Genomic DNA, 18207 nt, shown 5'->3' with positions numbered 1-18207 from the left:
TGGGGTGAATAGCTATGAAACAACATGGAGAGTGCATGTTCCAGATGCGTAAAAATATTTATTTTAAATCTAATACTGTTTTATAAATAACGTGCAACTATGTCATAAAGAAATTATAATAAACCCACAATCACTTAAGAATCATTCTAAACACAAAAAATAGATTAATAAGCACGATTGGGTCACTATGAATGCATCAGGTCTTTCCAGTATGTCCCATGAATGGATGGCGCCCTCCAGTGGTAAAAATACTATATGTAAGGAGTTGACTGATAACTGGAAATTGAGGTGATATATTATTGCTCATATTTCACTTTATTAAATTTTGACCTGCTGTTTTGTTTTATGGTCATCTAACGTTAAAGAAAAAGCTGTCTTACCTCGGCATCACGAAGCCCACCACACTCCTACCACCTTATTCTTATAATCATAAATATCTGAGAGATTATTGAGTAGACCAAGCTGAAATTAGTGCAGTACAATAGAACAGTCTGGTAATAAATCCGTCTTTGTGTGGACTAATGTGTGTTTTGCAGTTTAGGTACTAACAAAGTTCATATTTAATAAATATCTTGGGTGCTGACTATTGTTAAAGACTATTACTTTTTGTTGAGTAGTCTACTTGGTATTTGTGACCTCAGTGGTGTCCGGTAGGATCTGACCAGTGACACCAGGCGGGTACTTACAGTAAATTAAGCCGTGGTTTCTGTTGAGGAAGTAAGCTACACCGCTGTTTGTCGTGCTGCCTTAAGGTACCATCGGATATGTTTTATTCCAAGTCAGGAAGACTGAGGCTTTAACACCGGAGAACGAGTATGTAAGTGTGTATGAATTGTAATTTAACTTCATATAACTCATTTGATATGTGTGTGAAAAGTACACGTCCCAAGTCGTACGAAGGATAAGCAAAATGTCATGTGTTTTATTGTTGGCCGTAAAAGCAATTGAGAGAAGTTGGAGTTCTGTGGCAGCGCATGAACGCACCGTGAGTTCGTGCCGGTCAGTCAGCCTCTCTGCTGTAAACAGACGGTGTTCAGACACGGAGCTCAACTCCGGACGGAACCAACCAGAACCCGGCTAGAGTCCAAAAAACACCATGGTAAGAACGCAAATGTCCTCTGTATACTTAAAAAAGACAAGTTATTTACTTTTTTGTAAAGTTCAGGCTCTGTTCTTGTGTTGAGTCATCGGACTTAAGCCAAAACAGTTTCACCTGAGTGACTGAACAAAAGGGAAGGAACTGACTCACTTGTTGAGGCTAATTTAAGCTAACTGAAGGAGAGTCGACTGTTTGTTCTTTTCTGTCCACTTCTGGTTTTGTCAGATGTTTCATGTTAGCGTAGACTTTTGTTAGCCTATATTTTTCACCTAATGCAGTAAGATGTTAAAAGTTGCCCTAACTTTTCACTGTGTGTTTCCAGCTCTGACTGAGCATCGCGCCCTCTGTACTTTCTTCAAACTCAGACAGGAGGTGAGTCAACACTGCTGAATGAACAAGGATTAATACCTCAAGTAAACTTTCCAGAAGATGTTTTTCCACTTTGAGTTGGACATTAACATGAGCAGTAATTTGAACTATTCACACTAGTTTGTTTTGATATTTTTTCTGAGTGAGTAGCTAAACACTAAGAGTAAATGCAGTACACATGCTAAGGACTGTAGATGCTAAAACATCTATGTTGGTAACTTAACTAATGCCATTGATTTAATAATAGCAGTAGTGCAAGAATAGAGTTCAGTGTTTGCCATACTTATTTAGGAATTCAGTGGGTATTTGCTCCTGACTCATAGCAGCAAAATACCTTTAAGATTGAATGCAAAGACAATGAGTAGAGCTCATTCTCTCCATTGTTTGATTGTGTAATAAATTATAGCACCCTTTCAATTAGCAATAACTTAACAGCCAGAGATGGATAGAGTTTTACAGACGATTTTCTGCTTTTTCTTTGACAGAAACTTCTATTACAACAACAGGGTCGATAGCAAATGTCTGTGTCTTTAAAGGTTGAAAAATCAACAGGCTGAAAAATGTATTTCTGTTTGTTATTGGCAACTTTCAGTCTCAAAATTAGCTAATTATAAAAAATTCTGCCTCCTATAAACTCTTTGCTTATGTAGCTATCCTAACTCTCTGTGCACACAGCAGGTCTTCTCATACATTTACAATGACCACCCTCAACGACGGTGACATGCACACCTTCGGCACAGAGCTACCGGCCATGTTTGATGGCGTGAAGATGGCAGCAGTTGCCACCGTCCTCTACATCATTGTCCGCTATCTAAACCTGAAGAGTCCTACTGCATCACCAGAGATCATCTACCAGGACACACCACTCAGCCACTACCTGCTCAAATCCTGCCCAATGCTGACCAAAGAGTGAGAAATTTAAATACTATCTAGTCTGAGTTTTAAAGATATGTGATGCAGCTTGGACTGCAACTTGAATTTGATCTTATACCTGTAACTTTCTTTGGTGCCACATATTTATGGTGTAAACACAAAGCCTGCTGTCTTATTATCTGATTTGTTCTAAACCCACAAGAAGATTTTTATCTTACAGCCACTAACCGATTATTTGAGGGATGACAGTTAATTCAACTTGAATTTGTTTCTCAGATGTTGAAAACTGTTGAATGTTGTCTTGACCGTGATGCTTCAGAAACATATGGTATTTTTCTTGGGGAATGTAACTCCTTGTTCCTGTTCAAAAATCAAAATCGCTTTCAGTTGAACAGAAGAGATATTGTAGGAATTGTTCTTCCTGGCCACAACCTGGTGCTTACATTAACCACAGTGCAACACAATTGCTGACAGTGTATTGAGACAGTCAGGTATGTTATGGTAACAGCAGTTAATGTAACATAAGTCACTGGGTTCAAATGTGGCAAGCTTTCTAATTCCACACTTACAGGTTTCTACTCTGAACACATTCTGTGTACAGAGTGGGAGTGTTTGTGGGCATTTTATTTATCTACAGTCTGCAGTATGTTTAATGAAGATAATGAAAAGTTAATGACAATTGCCTGTTCCCTCTGGCAAATACATTGCTGTTGCTTATTTTTCAATATAGATGAGCCACACACTTATTTACATGTACTGTATGTGCTTTGAATTTAAAGTTATGCTAAATTTTTTTGCCTGAAGAGCTACTCGTTTCTGACACATTTGCACCTATATGCTAATTGGATGTCACTCGGGTGTTGTGCAATTTGTTGGCATTAAAATATCAACTATGAATAAGGGAGCTTCTGTAGCTCAGAGCTTAATACTATCGCAGGTGGCTGGTCAGTTGAACGACTAGTTTTGTCTGCCACAGCCTGTGGTTAGAGTGGTATGTTTGCCTGTCTGGGGCTGATAATCTTTACTAAGACTCTTCTGAACATCTTCAGGGTAGAGGTTACAGCTCAGTTATATAATATGGAGCTTGTCCTTCTCTTCAGATACATTCCTCCCTTGCTATGGGGGAAGAGCGGTCATCTCCAGACGGCCCTGTATGGCAAGATGGGACGTGTCAACACTCCTACGCCCTGCGGGGTTCGCAAATTCCTCCCAATGCAGGACGGAGCCACAGCGACCTTTGACCTCTTCGAAGCTCTCGGAGACCACAGCACAGGAGGTCAAATACAAATACTATGCTGTCTCTATTAAGATGCCAAGGCTGCTGGCATTAAACACACAACAACAGAGCTGCTATTTTACTTCTAAGACTTACTGATTGTTGTTTTTGTCTGCATGCCTTTCCTCCTGAGTTTCATGTGCTTGTATGGATTATTAGTACATCAGCCTCAAGTAAGCAGCTCATACTACAGTATGCACAAGCAGGAAGAGCTCTAATGAACTCCCTCGAGCAGAGATGCCATGCATTTCAGCAGCCAATTAAATCAGCACACAAACAAACACACGCACATGACATCCACTTTTACGCCTACTCATGACTCCACTTTATATGTTCCCTCTTCTGTGTCTGTTTATATATGTCAGATGACATTACCATGGTGATCTGCCCTGGGATCGGTAACCATAGCGAGAAAAACTATATTCGGACCTTTGTGGATTACTCCCAACAGCAGGGCTACCGCTGTGCTGTCCTCAACCACCTGGGAGCCCTGCCTAACATGGAGCTCACCTCACCACGAATGTTTACCTACGGTAAAGAGGGAATGTCACATTGCAGTCAGTGACTCAGAAATAACAGTGTCTGATTTTGTACATTTTTAATAATGCCTCATAAAATGGATGACACGTGAACCAAGTGTTTGTAAAGAAACATCAGATAGCGAAGCAGCACTTTTGGTAATGTGTCGTCATGTAAGGTTTGAAACATTTGTTAAATATGAGTAACATAATGTTATCAGTTTATTTTGTCCTATTATCAATTATCTATCACTGCTCTACATTAGTAAAACTGTCCCTGTTATATTCAGGGTGTACCTGGGAGTTTGCAGCCATGGTGGGCTACGTCAAACGTGCTTATCCCCAGACCATGCTGGTGGTTGTGGGCTTCAGTCTGGGAGGAAACATCGTCTGCAAGTTCCTGGGTGAAAACCGATTAAACCAGGAACGAGTGCTGTGTTGTGTCAGCGTCTGCCAAGGTTACAGCGCCCTCAGGTTCGTAGACCAGGCAAACAAATGAACAGTATTGCAAGTGGATTTAATAGAGGGGAGGTATTTTAATTTGAGCATAATCTCAAAAGCAGCATTATTGTTATTGTATTCTATGTTAAAATAGAAACTGACCACTTTTTCAAGCCTATAGTATCTTAAATGTTGGATGATTTTCCTCCTGTAGTTTAGTTCTGTGTGTGCATGCATTTATGTGACTGTGTGTGTTTAGGGCCCAGGAAACATTCCTTCAGTGGGACCAGTGTCGGAGGCTCTACAACTTTGTGTTGGCAGACAACATGAAGAAGATCATCCTGTTACACAGGTAAAGAAAAACATTTTCTACAGTCAAGATAAAGAGTCCCTCAAGTTTATGACAGTGCCATTTATGACACACAGGTTGCAACATTGCTTTATTCTGTTCTCCAGGTCAGACAATAACTTGCTGGGGTCTTGTTTTCTGTAACTATCTGAACCCTGAAACCTACCAGTGGGTTTTATCTTAAAAAATGCTAAAATGACATCTGTGATGGGTCATTTTGTCAGAACTTTAGGCCTAAAGTCATGCCGGTTAATCAATATCACGTCATTCTACATGCTTCTATTGAATTTACCAAAAAATTGCATGTTTTCAAGGGCAATGTTTCAAATTCAACTTTTCCTGATTAGTGACGTTATAAGTTGACCTGACAGGATTAACAAAAACTGCCTAGAAGTTGCTTGGAGTTCAGAGGATCAAGATGCACTGAGTTGGTTTTCTGTGAAATACTGAAATCCATAGAATGCAACATTTTCTCAATTGTCTGGCCTATGAGGGACATAAAATCATCCATAGATGTAAGACTAATTCTGAAAAATTAGTCCAAATGTCTTAATTCCATCCACATTTTTTTCTGCTTGTTTTATAAAAAGTCTGAAGAGTCTGAGGGGTGGTATGGCTTAGCAACCAAACAAAGATTAAGCCTTGTGCCCTGATTTGTCTAAATGTTGTTGTGTTCAACAGGGACAGTTTGTTGGGCATGAGTTCCAGCAACATTAGTGATGCAGACCTGAACAGACTATCTGCAGCTACTTCCCTGATGCAAATTGATGACAGTATTATGAGGTAAAGTATTCTTGAAGTATGAATTTAAATGGGCTGCAGCAAGCTACTCCAAAATCTACATCTGTTATCTCTGTCACTGACATTACCACATGATTTTCACTGCAGAAAATTCCACGGTTACAACTCTTTGAGCGAGTACTATGAGAAGGAGAGCTGTGTGCACTACATCCACAAAGTGAGTGATGAGTATCTGTAAAACACTATTTACCAAAATTACCTGCAATACTGCTGCTCTAGCTACTACTTATATTTGGATTTCTATTGCTCACACTACTAATGGAATGCGTCTTACCATTCCTACTGCTATGACTGCCGCTGCTGCTGTAACTTCTGCTGGTGCTCAGACAGCAAACCTGCACAACAAGTTATTGTGTGAATCAGCACTTCTGCTCTTACTAACGAAGCTACTCCTAACAGCATTGCAGTGTACAATCAAGTTTCCACTATATTTTAGAAATAAACTATCTGTTTTTGTCTCCAGGTCACTGTACCCCTCCTGCTAGTAAACTCCTCAGATGATCCACTGGTTCATCAGTCGCTACTGGCTGTTCCACGCACACTTGCAGGTTTGTGGTTCTTACCAAGATCCGTTATCATTACAATCAGTGGAAGCCTCTTTTAGTTCATTACCAATATGGAAGATACTACTGAATGGCATCAGCTGTTATATATTGCACAGGTGATGATGTAGAGTTCACAGCTTTGTAACAACAGTTGCTCAGAGACTCTAACACGTCATATGTTTTTGTCCATATTTTGCATGTTTCCTAGAGAACGATGACTAGAACAATAAAACACTGTCCTCTCTGGGGTACTAACTCAGAATAGTGTGCAGCGAATTACCCCGTGATCCTTCCTCTAAAGCTGGACACTGGAAACACAGGTTTAAGTGTTGACAAAGTCTTGTTGCAGCTATCTGCTTAACACCGCCCAGCTCAGACAGTCTTGTTGAATTTTTCAGGGCCATGTGATCTGCCTGGTGTGTGTGTGTGTGTGTGTGTGTGTGTGTGTGTTCTTGTACTTGCTACATGGTGAGTACCATTTTCTGCATTTAACTATCAAAGTGAGGACATTTTTACAAAGTGAGAACATTTTGGCCGGTCCTCACTTTGAAACAGCCATGTTTGAGGGTGAAGACTTGTTTTTAGAGAACAGGTATGAATTGAGGTTTGGTTAGGGTTAGGGTAAGGATTAAGTTTAGGGAATCAGTTGTGATGGTTAAGGTTAGGGTAAGGCTCTAGGAAATGCAATACGCCTATGGATGTCCTCACTAAGATAGAAGTACAAACGTGTGTGTGTGTGTGTACGTACGTACACAAACGTGTGTGTGTGTGTACGTACGTACACAAACGTGTGTGTGTGTGTGTGTGTGTGTACGTACGTACGTACGTACGTACGTGTACTTGTTGCTGTAAAGGTTTGGACTTGTCTTACGGTGGGGACCTAAAATGAGGTCCCCACGGGTGGCAACACCGTTTTCTTGGCCATATTGTTGTTAATAAAAAATGTAAAAGTGCAAAAACGTTTGTTTAGGGTTAGGCATTGATTTGGTTAGGGTTAGGGTATGGGTTAGGAGTTAGATATGAATGGGAGTCAATGGTAAGTCCCCACCGGTATAGAAAAACAAACGTGTGTGTGTGTGTGTGTCTGGTCACAGCCTGCTGCCCTGTCCTGCCTCAGTAGTTCACATGCAATGGCCCCACTGTGTGTAAATCAATGTATGTAATGACATAGATGTTGACAAGTGAAATTCTAAACTCCCCCCCTACTTCAAGGAAACACTTAGAATTACAGTTTCATTTTGATTTTTTTCCTACTTTACTCAGTGCGAATCAGTTGCAGATACAGTTTAGATTGACAGCTTTCCATTGAATAGCTTCTGATTTGCAGTTTACATTTTTTTTTCAACTGAATTGGATAATTACAGTTTTCTGTATTGACTCCCTGCACACATGAAACCTATTCAAAACCTAGTAGACAAAAAATGTATTGCCACAATGTTCGTCATTCTTGAAGATTTGCGTTCATAGGAATAGATTTTTGACATCTAGTGACAATATTCAGTGTTCTACATAACACGTGAGGTAGAGACACAAAATGTGTTATGTTGGAAAGAGATCGTTGGTGGTGTAGACTAACAGAAGGGAAAAGACGGTGGTGTATTTCTGTGCAGAAACAAAATGTCTTTACCGTTGACCTCACCGTTAATCACTGATCCATTTTAGTGATACCTCAACTTTCAAAGCAGGATAGCTTAATTATCAGAGCACTTTTAATTATGAAACAGCTAGAGATGCTTATCCAGAAAACAAAAATAGGACAATCAGCTGCCAAAGGTTTGCAACTTTAAGAAGTGTAAGCATTGCAGTCTTGAAAAATGAAAGAACATCAGCAGCTATGGTCAGCATGTTTCTGCTCTACAGTCTTTTTATGCAATCTTGTGTGTTCTTGGGGCCACTGTTAGGTGCTATAGAATATGATGTCAACCAAAATTCATTAATTGCCACTACTGGGTTATTCTCAATGAAGTAAATGCCACCAAAAGGAATAACTGGAATATATAATTGTTACCTTGCTCAGCTGATTGAATATCTGAAACTCTGCACAGGGTTTTGCTTATTGCTTTGGTTTTCTTTTCTTAGATTTATTTTACTATTTCTATAGATGATATGGTTGAATCTCAGTGCTCGTCCCAGTTTCTCTGATACAGAAGTGTAGGCAGTCGGTTTGTTTTCTAACAAATAGGTTTGTGGAGCACAACTAGACCTACAAGGAGTATATACTAGACTTGATTCGTCAGCTAACGCGAATATGACACCATGTGGATGTTGTGTGTCTGCTACATGAACACATAGGCAGTTGTTTGGTAATTTGATAAGCCTGTACATTGTGTCAGGATTGTGTTTCCCTGAGTGTGTTGTGGTATATTTCCAGATGCAGCTGCGAAGGTGTTGTATGCAACATTCAGAGCTGTGGGATGTCTCACACATTAGCATACCTTACCCCAACACTTGAATTTCATTTAGAACCAGGAAGGTTGTGTATTTGAGAGACAACAAAAAATAATCCAGTCACAACCATTAGCCAATGCTAGCATAAAATGCATTGAATTGCCTTAACAAGTTATTGTCAGCTTAGTGTTATCTTTACTTCACCTCCTCTGCACACATGGTGAAGCAAACAAATGGACCAGAGTGGTGCATACACAAAGAATCAGAGGATAGCAGCAACAGAGACTCTCACACTTAGCTGAAATGACACTAGTGTACACAAGTGAGGTAAATAACAAAAAAATAGGATGTTTTTTAATATTTGGAATTTAGGGTGCCAGTTGAAGGCTCGGGCTGCACTTTCAGTGTTTCACTGTGGTGTGACAGATCACTCTCTGTCTGTTTATAAACATAGGATGGTTAACAGTTTCAAAGGGAGGGACTCACATGCACTAAGATGTATACGTCACTGCACCGACTACTAAAACATTGAACAGAGAAGCTCGGATTCCAACACATACACACAGTGTCACTTCAGTCGCTGCTGAGGACAGCTTTGTTCCGCTTTATCTTCTGCTAATTTTATGCTACATGCTCAAAATCTCACATACTGTAACTTGGAAGAGGCTATAATGAATATCTTGGAATAACAGTAGATTAAATGACAGTGTGCAACATGAAAGGGGTCACCTGTAGTAACAACTCCACAGAGAATTATCGTCTCACTCACTTCCACTCATCTCTACAGTTGTTGCTGTTTTGGTTTAGGCCTTACTATTCATCAGCAGGCATCTGTTTTCAGTGAAAAAGCTGTAAAATCCCACTAAAACACCTGACTGACACTACACAGTTAGCTGGTGACTACAGTGGAGAATGTAGCAGCTATAGAATGACATGATTTCCTCAGATTTAGAGGCAAACACAACTCAGAAGAAACTGAATGAATGCTAATGTGTCATGTCACATAGCACATGTGTAAATAGGCAACTGTTCACCTGATTAACTTTCTAAAGTTGTAATATGCTGGCATGTGTCCACCGCTTGCTTCTGCGATCCCCAAGTGACCAGTTAAGCTGGTTATTGAATGGCTTTATTGTCATAATGCATGGCATGAAAATATAAATAGCTTCCGCTGGACGGTGCACAACAACAAGCAATAAGAAATAAAATATCAACATTAAATAATAAAATCAAATGTATATATACAACAAAACAATATTAAAAATGACGACATCTGCAAAAGAGGTCAGATATATACAATATGGGAGGTAAATGAAATGGAATAAGAACCATTAAAAGAGAATAAATATGTCAGGAAATTGCACGAAAGCAGCATAAAGGGACATTGTGCAATTCAGGTTTAAATAATCACTTCAAGATGTAAAACATTTATTTTTACAATAATATTGGAGCCAGTGTTTTTATTAGGTGCCATACACTGAGGCAAAATTCCGGATCTAATTGGTGGACTGAAACTTCACCCGCCTTTATTTCTAACTGTCATCCTCTTTAGAGAAGATGCCCAACGTGGTATTTGCCCTGACACAGCACGGAGGCCACATGGGTTTCTTTGAGGGGGCCGTGCTTTTCCCTCAGCCCCTCACCTGGATGGACAAGGTCATAATCGAATACAGCGACGCCATCTGCCACTGGGAAAAGAAACGCTCAGTCTGCCAGAGGAGCAGCCGCCAGCACATGAGCTCCTCCCTGCAGAGCAAAAGGGAAACACTCAGCGGGTAACACATACACGGTTGCTCAAGACACACAGGCACATGCTCAGTCCACTGGATCTCCTCTACTGCAGCATGAGTGTCCTGGCTGTTCAGTGATTCTGTAGACGGATTAGAACAGCAGGCTGACTGGAAGTGCGTAAACCAACCGGAAAAGTAAAGCTTACTGAGTTAATATTATTTATAAGTGTAATGTGACCCAACACTGAATTGTTGCTTCCTCTTTTGCTGTCATCGAACCTCTGGTGTAACAGTAATTTATGTCGTGCTGATTTCAAGCAGCTGTCTAAAATGCTCCTTTAGTCTGAGCAGCAGGATAACAGGTCGCATACTTTGAAATTTGAGTATGCATGTGACCTTTGACCTCTGCTGAAGATGCTATTGGTTTAAGATTTAAGCGCTTTAATATGAATATGAGTATCAGCAGCAGATTTGGGTTTCTGATACTCTGACAGGTAGTAGTACGGTCTGATTTATGGCTTACAGCAGTTGTTTCCTGATGTTATGACGTTTTACTTGCTTTAGCATGAACAAAAATCTGAGGCATTATTTTACTCATTCTGACACACTCCAGTTTTTTACTTTGCATTTCCATTCTGTGCAGTGGAGCACCAAGTTTTTTTAAATAGATGTTTAGGAATATATATAAAAAAGACAGAATCATCTCTGTAATCTTCAAGTGAAATACAGGATTTTTTTTTACAAACCAGCTTTAACACTGTGCTGCTCTAGGTCAGCTTGTACCATTCCAAAAACTGCTCCACAGTGCCTTGAAACATGCAAATAATTATAGTTAGTGCTATGATGCCTAATTGCCTGAGAGGAGTCAGGTGTTTTAATGTACTAAATGCTGCTGTTTACATGGGATATTGCTGCAGAAGATGTCACGTCTACAATCCACTGGTACTCAGTAAATGTAACAAATGACTGATCAAACTGTGTTTAGACACACTTTAGAGAACAAATAGAACGTTTGAAAAATGAGAAATGCGATTTTGAACTAATCTTCAGATTCTCTTCTCAATCATTTGCACAAAAAGGCACGTGTTTTGACTTTCGGTTTCACCACAGTAGAGGTGTCAAATAGAACATTAGTTTGAACGGAAATCAACTTGTACATTTTTTTGGGGGTTTGTTTTGAGCTGCTTCTTGCTGGCTACGAGATACACATAAAACTGTAAATATGTTGAAAAGAGCAGTAAAGCTCCATAGTGTGTCTTGACGCTGTACTATGACAATGCAGTGGACTCAACGCAGTCCGTGTAGCTGATAGTCGGCACTATTTTGATGTCCTATTAATCGAAATTTAAATCAGCAGTTTTAATACTACTGTTCTCTGTGCCCTTTCATATAAATATAGTACAACCAGCAGCACCACTACTGCTGTGTTTCTATGTGCAATATGTCATGATTGTTTTGCCTGCACCTTACTGTCTGTATTGTAATTTATGGTACTATAACATGCATCAGCATATAAGTGTAACATTTCTAATCTAATCATAAATGTGTTTTGTTCTGGTGCAGTGCACAGCTTAGACTGAATAAATCCTTAATAAATCTTTTCCACAAACATTAATGTATGCTGACTTTTGAGCTGTTCCTTTTGTAGCTTTCTGGATGAATACAATTACTACGGCTTTTACTTATATACAGTTTATTGTACATTTATTGACATTCTTATTGGTGCACCAGGTAGAACAGTGGGTAAAACTTCATAATATTCATATTGAAGAACAATCTAAAAAAAAAACAAAAAAAAACAGAGAGGCACTTGTTGGAATATCAAGCTGGGGCCTGCCAGTGTTAAAACAAGCTGTGTGGGTGAACTTCAGTAACTTCAAACAAAACACAATTCAACAGAGGTGAGAGACAGAAAATCTGTTGCTCAAAGCTAAGTGATATTAAAACATTTCAGCATTATTTCTTCACTGGAATGACCTTTAAAAGACTTTAAAGCATTTCTGTAGTCCAAGAATCATTTTTTTCAGTTTTTGTTTGTTAATTGCAAGTTGTCTATACTTTACAAAAGCACTCACTGTCTTTCTAATCATGCCTTTTTAAGATTAAATACTTCTTTCAGGGGCAGCCATAGGATTCAGTTTAGCATGAAAATCCACTTGCTAATACCAGAATCTGTTTAAGCTAGCCAATCCACCACTGTGAACATCCGGTCATCTGTGTTGTTTGTTACAGCTACAGTGATGTGGGTGTGGACCAGGACTGTTTTGAAAACTCTTCCGTGTTGGTGACTCTTAAAGAAGCTCTGACAGCTCATGTTTATGAATCAGTGAAAAAAGAACAGCCACAAAAATAATGTAAATCACTCAAATCTTTAATTTCAGAGCTTCTTTGAACGCGCCAAACAAAAATACGATAAAGGCACTTAAATGTTCACTGTGATGAATTGCTTATTCCAATAAAATGTGAAATGTGTGTCCAGTCTTTTAAAGGTCATCAGTGCTAGAAATGAGGAATTTTGAGGTGAAACGGTGTCAACCAAGTGGCTAATACAGAAACGATACGACTGTAGAGTGACACGATGTTTGAAAGTCAGACTGTCTTGTTCCTGTTTGGTTGTTCTATCATGACTTTCATTCATAAATGTTGTCTTTACAACCACACAGCTACGTTGGGCTTTGATTCTCCACAGTCTATGGGGTTTGGAATATATAATGGCTCTCAGCCTCGTTGACGAAGAGATGGATGATGTTTAGTCGAACAGCTTGGCTGCTGTGGCCTTGCCATCGTACTTGGCACCTTTTCCATCAAACTCAGAAGGAAGGATATCAGCGTCAAACTCCTTGTAATAGTTCTCCAGCTCGTCTCCATGGACAAATACCTGAAGCAAGAACAAAAGCTTTTAGATATACTTTTTCTTCAGCATCCAACTATCTGAAATGAGTAATGATTTAATTTATTGGCTTTCTACAACACCCTGAGGTGAGGAGATTCTACAAACTCACTGACACACAGAGAAAAAAGGTAATACTCTTATTGCTTAAAAACATCAATAAATCAGTTTTTATGAGGCATTTAGGGAATTCTAGGAGTGTGATTTAAAAGCACAGTTAGCTCTGCTGATGAGAAAAACCAGCATTAAATAAACATCACCAATTATTCAGAAGCACATTCAACTGTTGGCAGCAGAACTCCCTGCATTCCTGTTTCTTCCTATTGAAGATCTGAAACTAGACTACAGTCACTTTAACTCTGTCACTAATTTGGTCGATCAGTGGACTCACTCTCTCTAGCAGCTTGCTCTTCATGAGTGGTTTGACCACATTGTATGTGGTGGTGAAGTACCAGGGCTGGTGGATGAAGTGCACAGCTTTGAAACGGGCAGGGAACGAGTCCTGGTGGGACAAAAAGAATAAGGTGCTTTGGTGATACAACCTCAGAAAGTCCTGCATGAGTGAGAGGAATGCTAAAATACTAACATATAATAATACAGATGTTCTTAACAGGTACTCGACATGTTCCACACCAAACTTTTGAGCTTTGAGCATGTCCACTGGAACAGTTCAAGGTTAAGAATCATTTTCCAACCTGCAGCATGTCCACCATCTTCTTGAGCTCAGTGGGTTTGATTCCTGACGCCTGCTGCATGGTGAAGCCCTTGAAGTTTTCAATGATGCAGAACCCGTTGATCTGAGTCTCCTCATTCTCCAGCAGCTTCTCAAGGATCACACAGTAGGCACGCAGGATCTGAATACAAACATGCAATATTATCTTACCTCCATTAAACCTTCCTTATTTGCTAAACATATTTTCTGCTCATTCTTGGTTAGGGATGGGACAGATACATGGACTCACTGTACCTCATCGAAGGTGATCTCCTCATAGTCCCAGTTCTCAATGTTGAAGAGCAGAACCACGCGGCCGTATTTGTCTCTGCTCGGCAGGATGCCGGGGTAACCGGCCTCGATGGTGCTGCGTACAGCCTCTGGGGTCAGATTCTCAAACAGCTCAGGGTAATCTTTCCTGAAACGCACGTAGCCTAGATAGAAGCACAGGAGGATTTCTGTCGTGAAAACCTCGAGAAAGAATTGGTGTCTGTCCTCAAGTTAGCTGTTCTGTCAGTCCGTCATCTCTCAGACACCACAGTGAAGGATTTGAGAACCTTATAAAGAGACTTTCAGTGGAGCATTAATGAATTCAAGGAGGGTTCAACAGGCGGGGGAAGTTTTTATACTATCATCACAACCTGTTTCTGTATATGTTATTGTCTTTCTTTGTTCAACTGCTTGTTCTGACGTACCCTTCATCAGGTCGTAGGCTCTGGGAACGTCGTACTTTCTGGCCCGGATGAAGCGAACTAGCAAACTGTCTGGTTTCTCCCCAAAGGTGTCCTGCACCCCTTTGGCCAGATCATCACCTCCATCTGCCTTCTCCTTAATCATTCCTCGCAGCTCCTTCGCTGCAGACACCCGCTTCTCATCTGTCTCATTCAGCTCATCTTTGGCCTGTAGGGGGAGCCATACCAGACAGTTAGTTGTATTTGGAGGGTATACATTTTATACTGTTCAATTAAAAAAGAGATTAAATGTTCATTTTAATTAATATGATCAGTAAAAAAGCAACAAAGCTGTCAATTCTAATGCATATGTCAAATGAATATAACCTTCTTGTTGGACAATTTAATAGCTGACCAAGCCTAAGTACAGCATTGAAGTTAGCCCCTGAGTCACAACTTCTGATTCAGTAGCTAAGGTTGTAGTTAAGGGAAACTTGTGTTACAGTACTGATACAGATACAATACTCATTTTATTGAGACAGTGCATTTGACACTTTAGATAAATTAATTTCACATTATTTTCTCTATTCAGACTGGAATGCATCATGTCTACCTTAAATAACCCTTCGTTTCAAACCATGATCTGACTAACTAGTGGATTCCAGTGATTAAAACACAGTTTCTTAAATCTTCACTGTTACTATGAAAACATAAAAACCGTAACTGGAAACTAAACTCAGCAAATGTTTTCTGGCCTCCATGTACAGGGAACCTTTGTTTGCCTGTTCAGCTGTTTTATGTCCTGATCTGCGGCTTGATAATACAACTAACTGTTCTGCTCACAGAGGCTTGGGTTGATTTTTTTGTTGGTGTTCTTTCAGTTTGAGAACAGGCCTGGATACCTTCTGCATGGTGTGGTCTGGCACATTGGCGCAGGGTCCAAAAACTGGCCCGTGGTCCTTGACGGTGAGACGTTCCAGCTTGGCCCTGAGAGCTTGTTCCTCCTCCGACACCATACGGTAAGTTCCACTCTGAGGAGAGAGTCAAACAGCTTGGTCATGATGGATGGCAAAAACTGAAACATGGGGTATATTTCTGAAGTACTTTAGACCAAGAACAAGTACCCTGTGACTACTATGGCTGCAATCTTGTTTAATAGAAATCAGATATTTGCTCATGAACAATCATCAGAACTGCTAACAAGAAGAGCTTGTAGGAGCTCAAACGAATTCTTTGTCTCCGATGATGTAGCTGTAGCATTTTATCGTAGGATCCCTACCCTGATTTCTAAACTTGTTCGGTAAATGCATATAATAAATAATATTATGGGATCTTAACCATAATATTTAAACTAGTTTCATCTGTTTATACAATAAATAATATTGTAGAATCTGTTGTTGTAAATGTGCTATCTCAATAACAGTGACTTGTTGGAATTTTTGGGCGCTAAAGGGTGGATGCTTTGATAAATTAGCACTAAGGCTGTGTAGATAAGTGGTGAAGGTTTTCAGCTTAAGTTAGTGTTGTAAAGTAGAATAAACCCTGGCTTATAGTCCTATTTGTTATGACCCATAATAATGGTAACTATGTACTTGAGGTTAGCACACCCCAATACACCCTTTTCTCATTTTACCATAGCAGGAGAAGAACTGGTATAATTAATATCATTAATAATGGATGCTTTCCACTAAAGTGTGCCAGTTCCATGACCTTCATATTGTGGATGCTCACTCACTGGCAGTGGCATAGTGGCACATCAGAATGAGACACATTCATTTTTAATGATATTAGGTTTGTCTTTGCCTTCCCAAGTCAAACTGTCTGTGGTGATAAAAGCTAATTAGTGATGTCACAGCAGAAATATCCTAACAGTTTCCCTATGAGCACAGAAATACCTGCATTTATTTTGTCCTCAGAGAAACACTTCAGCTCTACAATGCAAAACTAAAACCTTCGCCATGTCAATATAATTCTCTCACAAGACTTGGCTGTGCTGTGTGGGCTTTAAAACAGGCCTAATTAACGTGAGACAGGATGCTTGTCCACTAATGTTGCAAGACTATAATCAATAGGCCTCAGTGTTTGGTTAATCTCCATCACATGACTCCTAAAGCCCGTGAATACATGGTAAGGACTACTAGTAAACCTGAAGCGGGGATCAGAGATTAGCAGCTAAGGCTACTGTAGCTGCTGATGGAATCCATAACAATGGGCTTTGGTCTTGTGAAATGTTGAGCCACAGCTGAAATCATGTTACAGGAAGATGAATAGATGTTTGTCCTGGGGAGTGCTATTATTTAATGAGATTTCTTTCCATCTTGAACTGTCCTATTAGAGCTCAATCTGAAGAGATGTGTGTAAAACATCCACATTGAAAGTTCTCTTAGCAAAATTTTAAGACAAGTGTCAGTGCTGTTCTCTTAAAATTTATGGAAGTAAAAGGGGAAGTACTCACAACCACAGCCATGTCTTCTGCTCTTTAAATCAGCGTCGTACGGTCTGGAAGAAAAACAAGACTTTGTGATCCACATGACTCCAAGTTTTTGTTTTTGTTTTCATAAAAAAAAAAAATCTGAAACATTGTGTTCCACATAAATCCCTCTTCATCCCATCATCTCTTCTCTCACAGATTACCTTGATTACGCTATATTTAGCACCTACCCATTACTAGGTGATCTATCAGGAGATATGAGGTCTTTTGGTTTCATAATCAACAGGCTCACATTGACTGTCAAGAACTGAACTGTTGACTTTTGTGCTGACGAACTTTACACAAGTGTTCATAAAGAGAGTATTTATACACAGAACAAATGTATAAACATATATATGCACATGCTAAGAACCTTTTCTTACAGAAAACTACAGAAAACCACTGCCATCTGATTGACAGAAATCTTGTTCATAATATGCCTCTTATTACATAGTAGACACGTTAATTTTTAGGACTGTTGGTCTCGGTGAAAATATCTAAAGCCTGTCAGTGTCAGTCTCATGATTTAAATACTGACCAAGTTTGTATTCTACTTGCAACTACATATAGCTTAAATACCTCAAAATACTAGAGAAATATTTTGAACAAAAAGCAGTAAAACATCCATATTATTGTGCTACTACATAAAACAAGTTCAGTGTCGCTTGTCAAAACTGATACCCAGCAACTGCAGCAGGAGTCTAAGAGCTGCACATCATCAGCATCATCATCAGCAGCAGAGGAGGCTGAGTCCTACCTGAGGCAGATGTGAAGTCGCTGGCGGGGAGTCGCAGGGGTCTGTGTGGAGCAGGCTGGACGGGACCTCTGATTTGTAGTGTTGGGATTAGTGGCGTCACAGCAGATTACACCCAACAGATTTCTTTTTTCTTTTCAATCAGCATGAAAGTGGCAGTGGGTGTGAAGGAGGGGGGCATCCATGGTGGCAGTTTTGGGCCAATGGTGGCGGCTCTCCGGTGTTGAAAGGCAGGCTGTGGGAGCATTTTGGATGATGTAATGTGGAGTACACACTTTAGGTAAGAGGTGGTTTAAGGGGGTGGAGGGATTTTATTGCATT

The 18207-nt window shown here is 39.9% G+C and overlaps 2 protein-coding genes across 2 annotated transcripts; one reads left to right on the top strand and one right to left on the bottom strand.

The window, feature by feature from the left end:
* Positions 1–989: 989 nt before the first annotated feature.
* Positions 990–12004, top strand: abhd2b (abhydrolase domain containing 2, acylglycerol lipase b). Its single transcript, XM_022209227.2, has 11 exons — positions 990–1099; positions 1422–1471; positions 2144–2377; positions 3442–3617; positions 3983–4150; positions 4426–4609; positions 4836–4928; positions 5607–5708; positions 5814–5883; positions 6190–6274; positions 10212–12004. The coding sequence occupies exons 3-11, from the start codon at positions 2166–2168 to the stop codon at positions 10436–10438; spliced, it is 1317 nt and encodes a 438-aa protein (XP_022064919.1). The 5' UTR covers positions 990–1099; positions 1422–1471; positions 2144–2165; the 3' UTR covers positions 10439–12004.
* Positions 12005–12739: 735 nt separating this feature from the next.
* Positions 12740–17974, bottom strand: rlbp1b (retinaldehyde binding protein 1b). The gene is made up of 8 exons (XM_022209229.2): positions 17890–17974; positions 17118–17161; positions 15565–15693; positions 14687–14891; positions 14247–14425; positions 13975–14133; positions 13671–13781; positions 12740–13267 (listed from the first exon to the last, which is right to left on the bottom strand). The coding sequence occupies exons 2-8, from the start codon at positions 17127–17129 to the stop codon at positions 13139–13141; spliced, it is 924 nt and encodes a 307-aa protein (XP_022064921.2). The 5' UTR covers positions 17130–17161; positions 17890–17974; the 3' UTR covers positions 12740–13138.
* Between the last annotated feature and the right edge of the window lie 233 nt (positions 17975–18207).

This window comes from Acanthochromis polyacanthus, chromosome 8 (assembly GCF_021347895.1).
Source record: "Acanthochromis polyacanthus isolate Apoly-LR-REF ecotype Palm Island chromosome 8, KAUST_Apoly_ChrSc, whole genome shotgun sequence".
NCBI lineage: Eukaryota > Metazoa > Chordata > Actinopteri > Pomacentridae > Acanthochromis > Acanthochromis polyacanthus.
Note: the sequence above shows the minus strand (reverse complement) of the source record. Positions and strands in the feature narration are given on the sequence as shown.

Bases quoted from the DNA above. Each gene is read 5' to 3' on its own strand.
- abhd2b (XM_022209227.2), top strand. From the start codon at position 2,166: ATGACCACCCTCAACGACGGTGACATGCACACCTTCGGCACAGAGCTA. The intron at 2,378-3,441 runs GTGAGAAATTTA...CCTTCTCTTCAG, and splicing joins TGCCCAATGCTGACCAAAGA to ATACATTCCTCCCTTGCTAT. The intron at 5,709-5,813 runs GTAAAGTATTCT...TTTTCACTGCAG, and splicing joins ATTGATGACAGTATTATGAG to AAAATTCCACGGTTACAACT.
- rlbp1b (XM_022209229.2), bottom strand. The intron at 14,892-15,564 runs GTATCCAGGCCT...CTCCCCCTACAG, and splicing joins CAGACCACACCATGCAGAAG to GCCAAAGATGAGCTGAATGA. The intron at 14,134-14,246 runs GTACAGTGAGTC...GTTTGTATTCAG, and splicing joins AGGAGATCACCTTCGATGAG to ATCCTGCGTGCCTACTGTGT.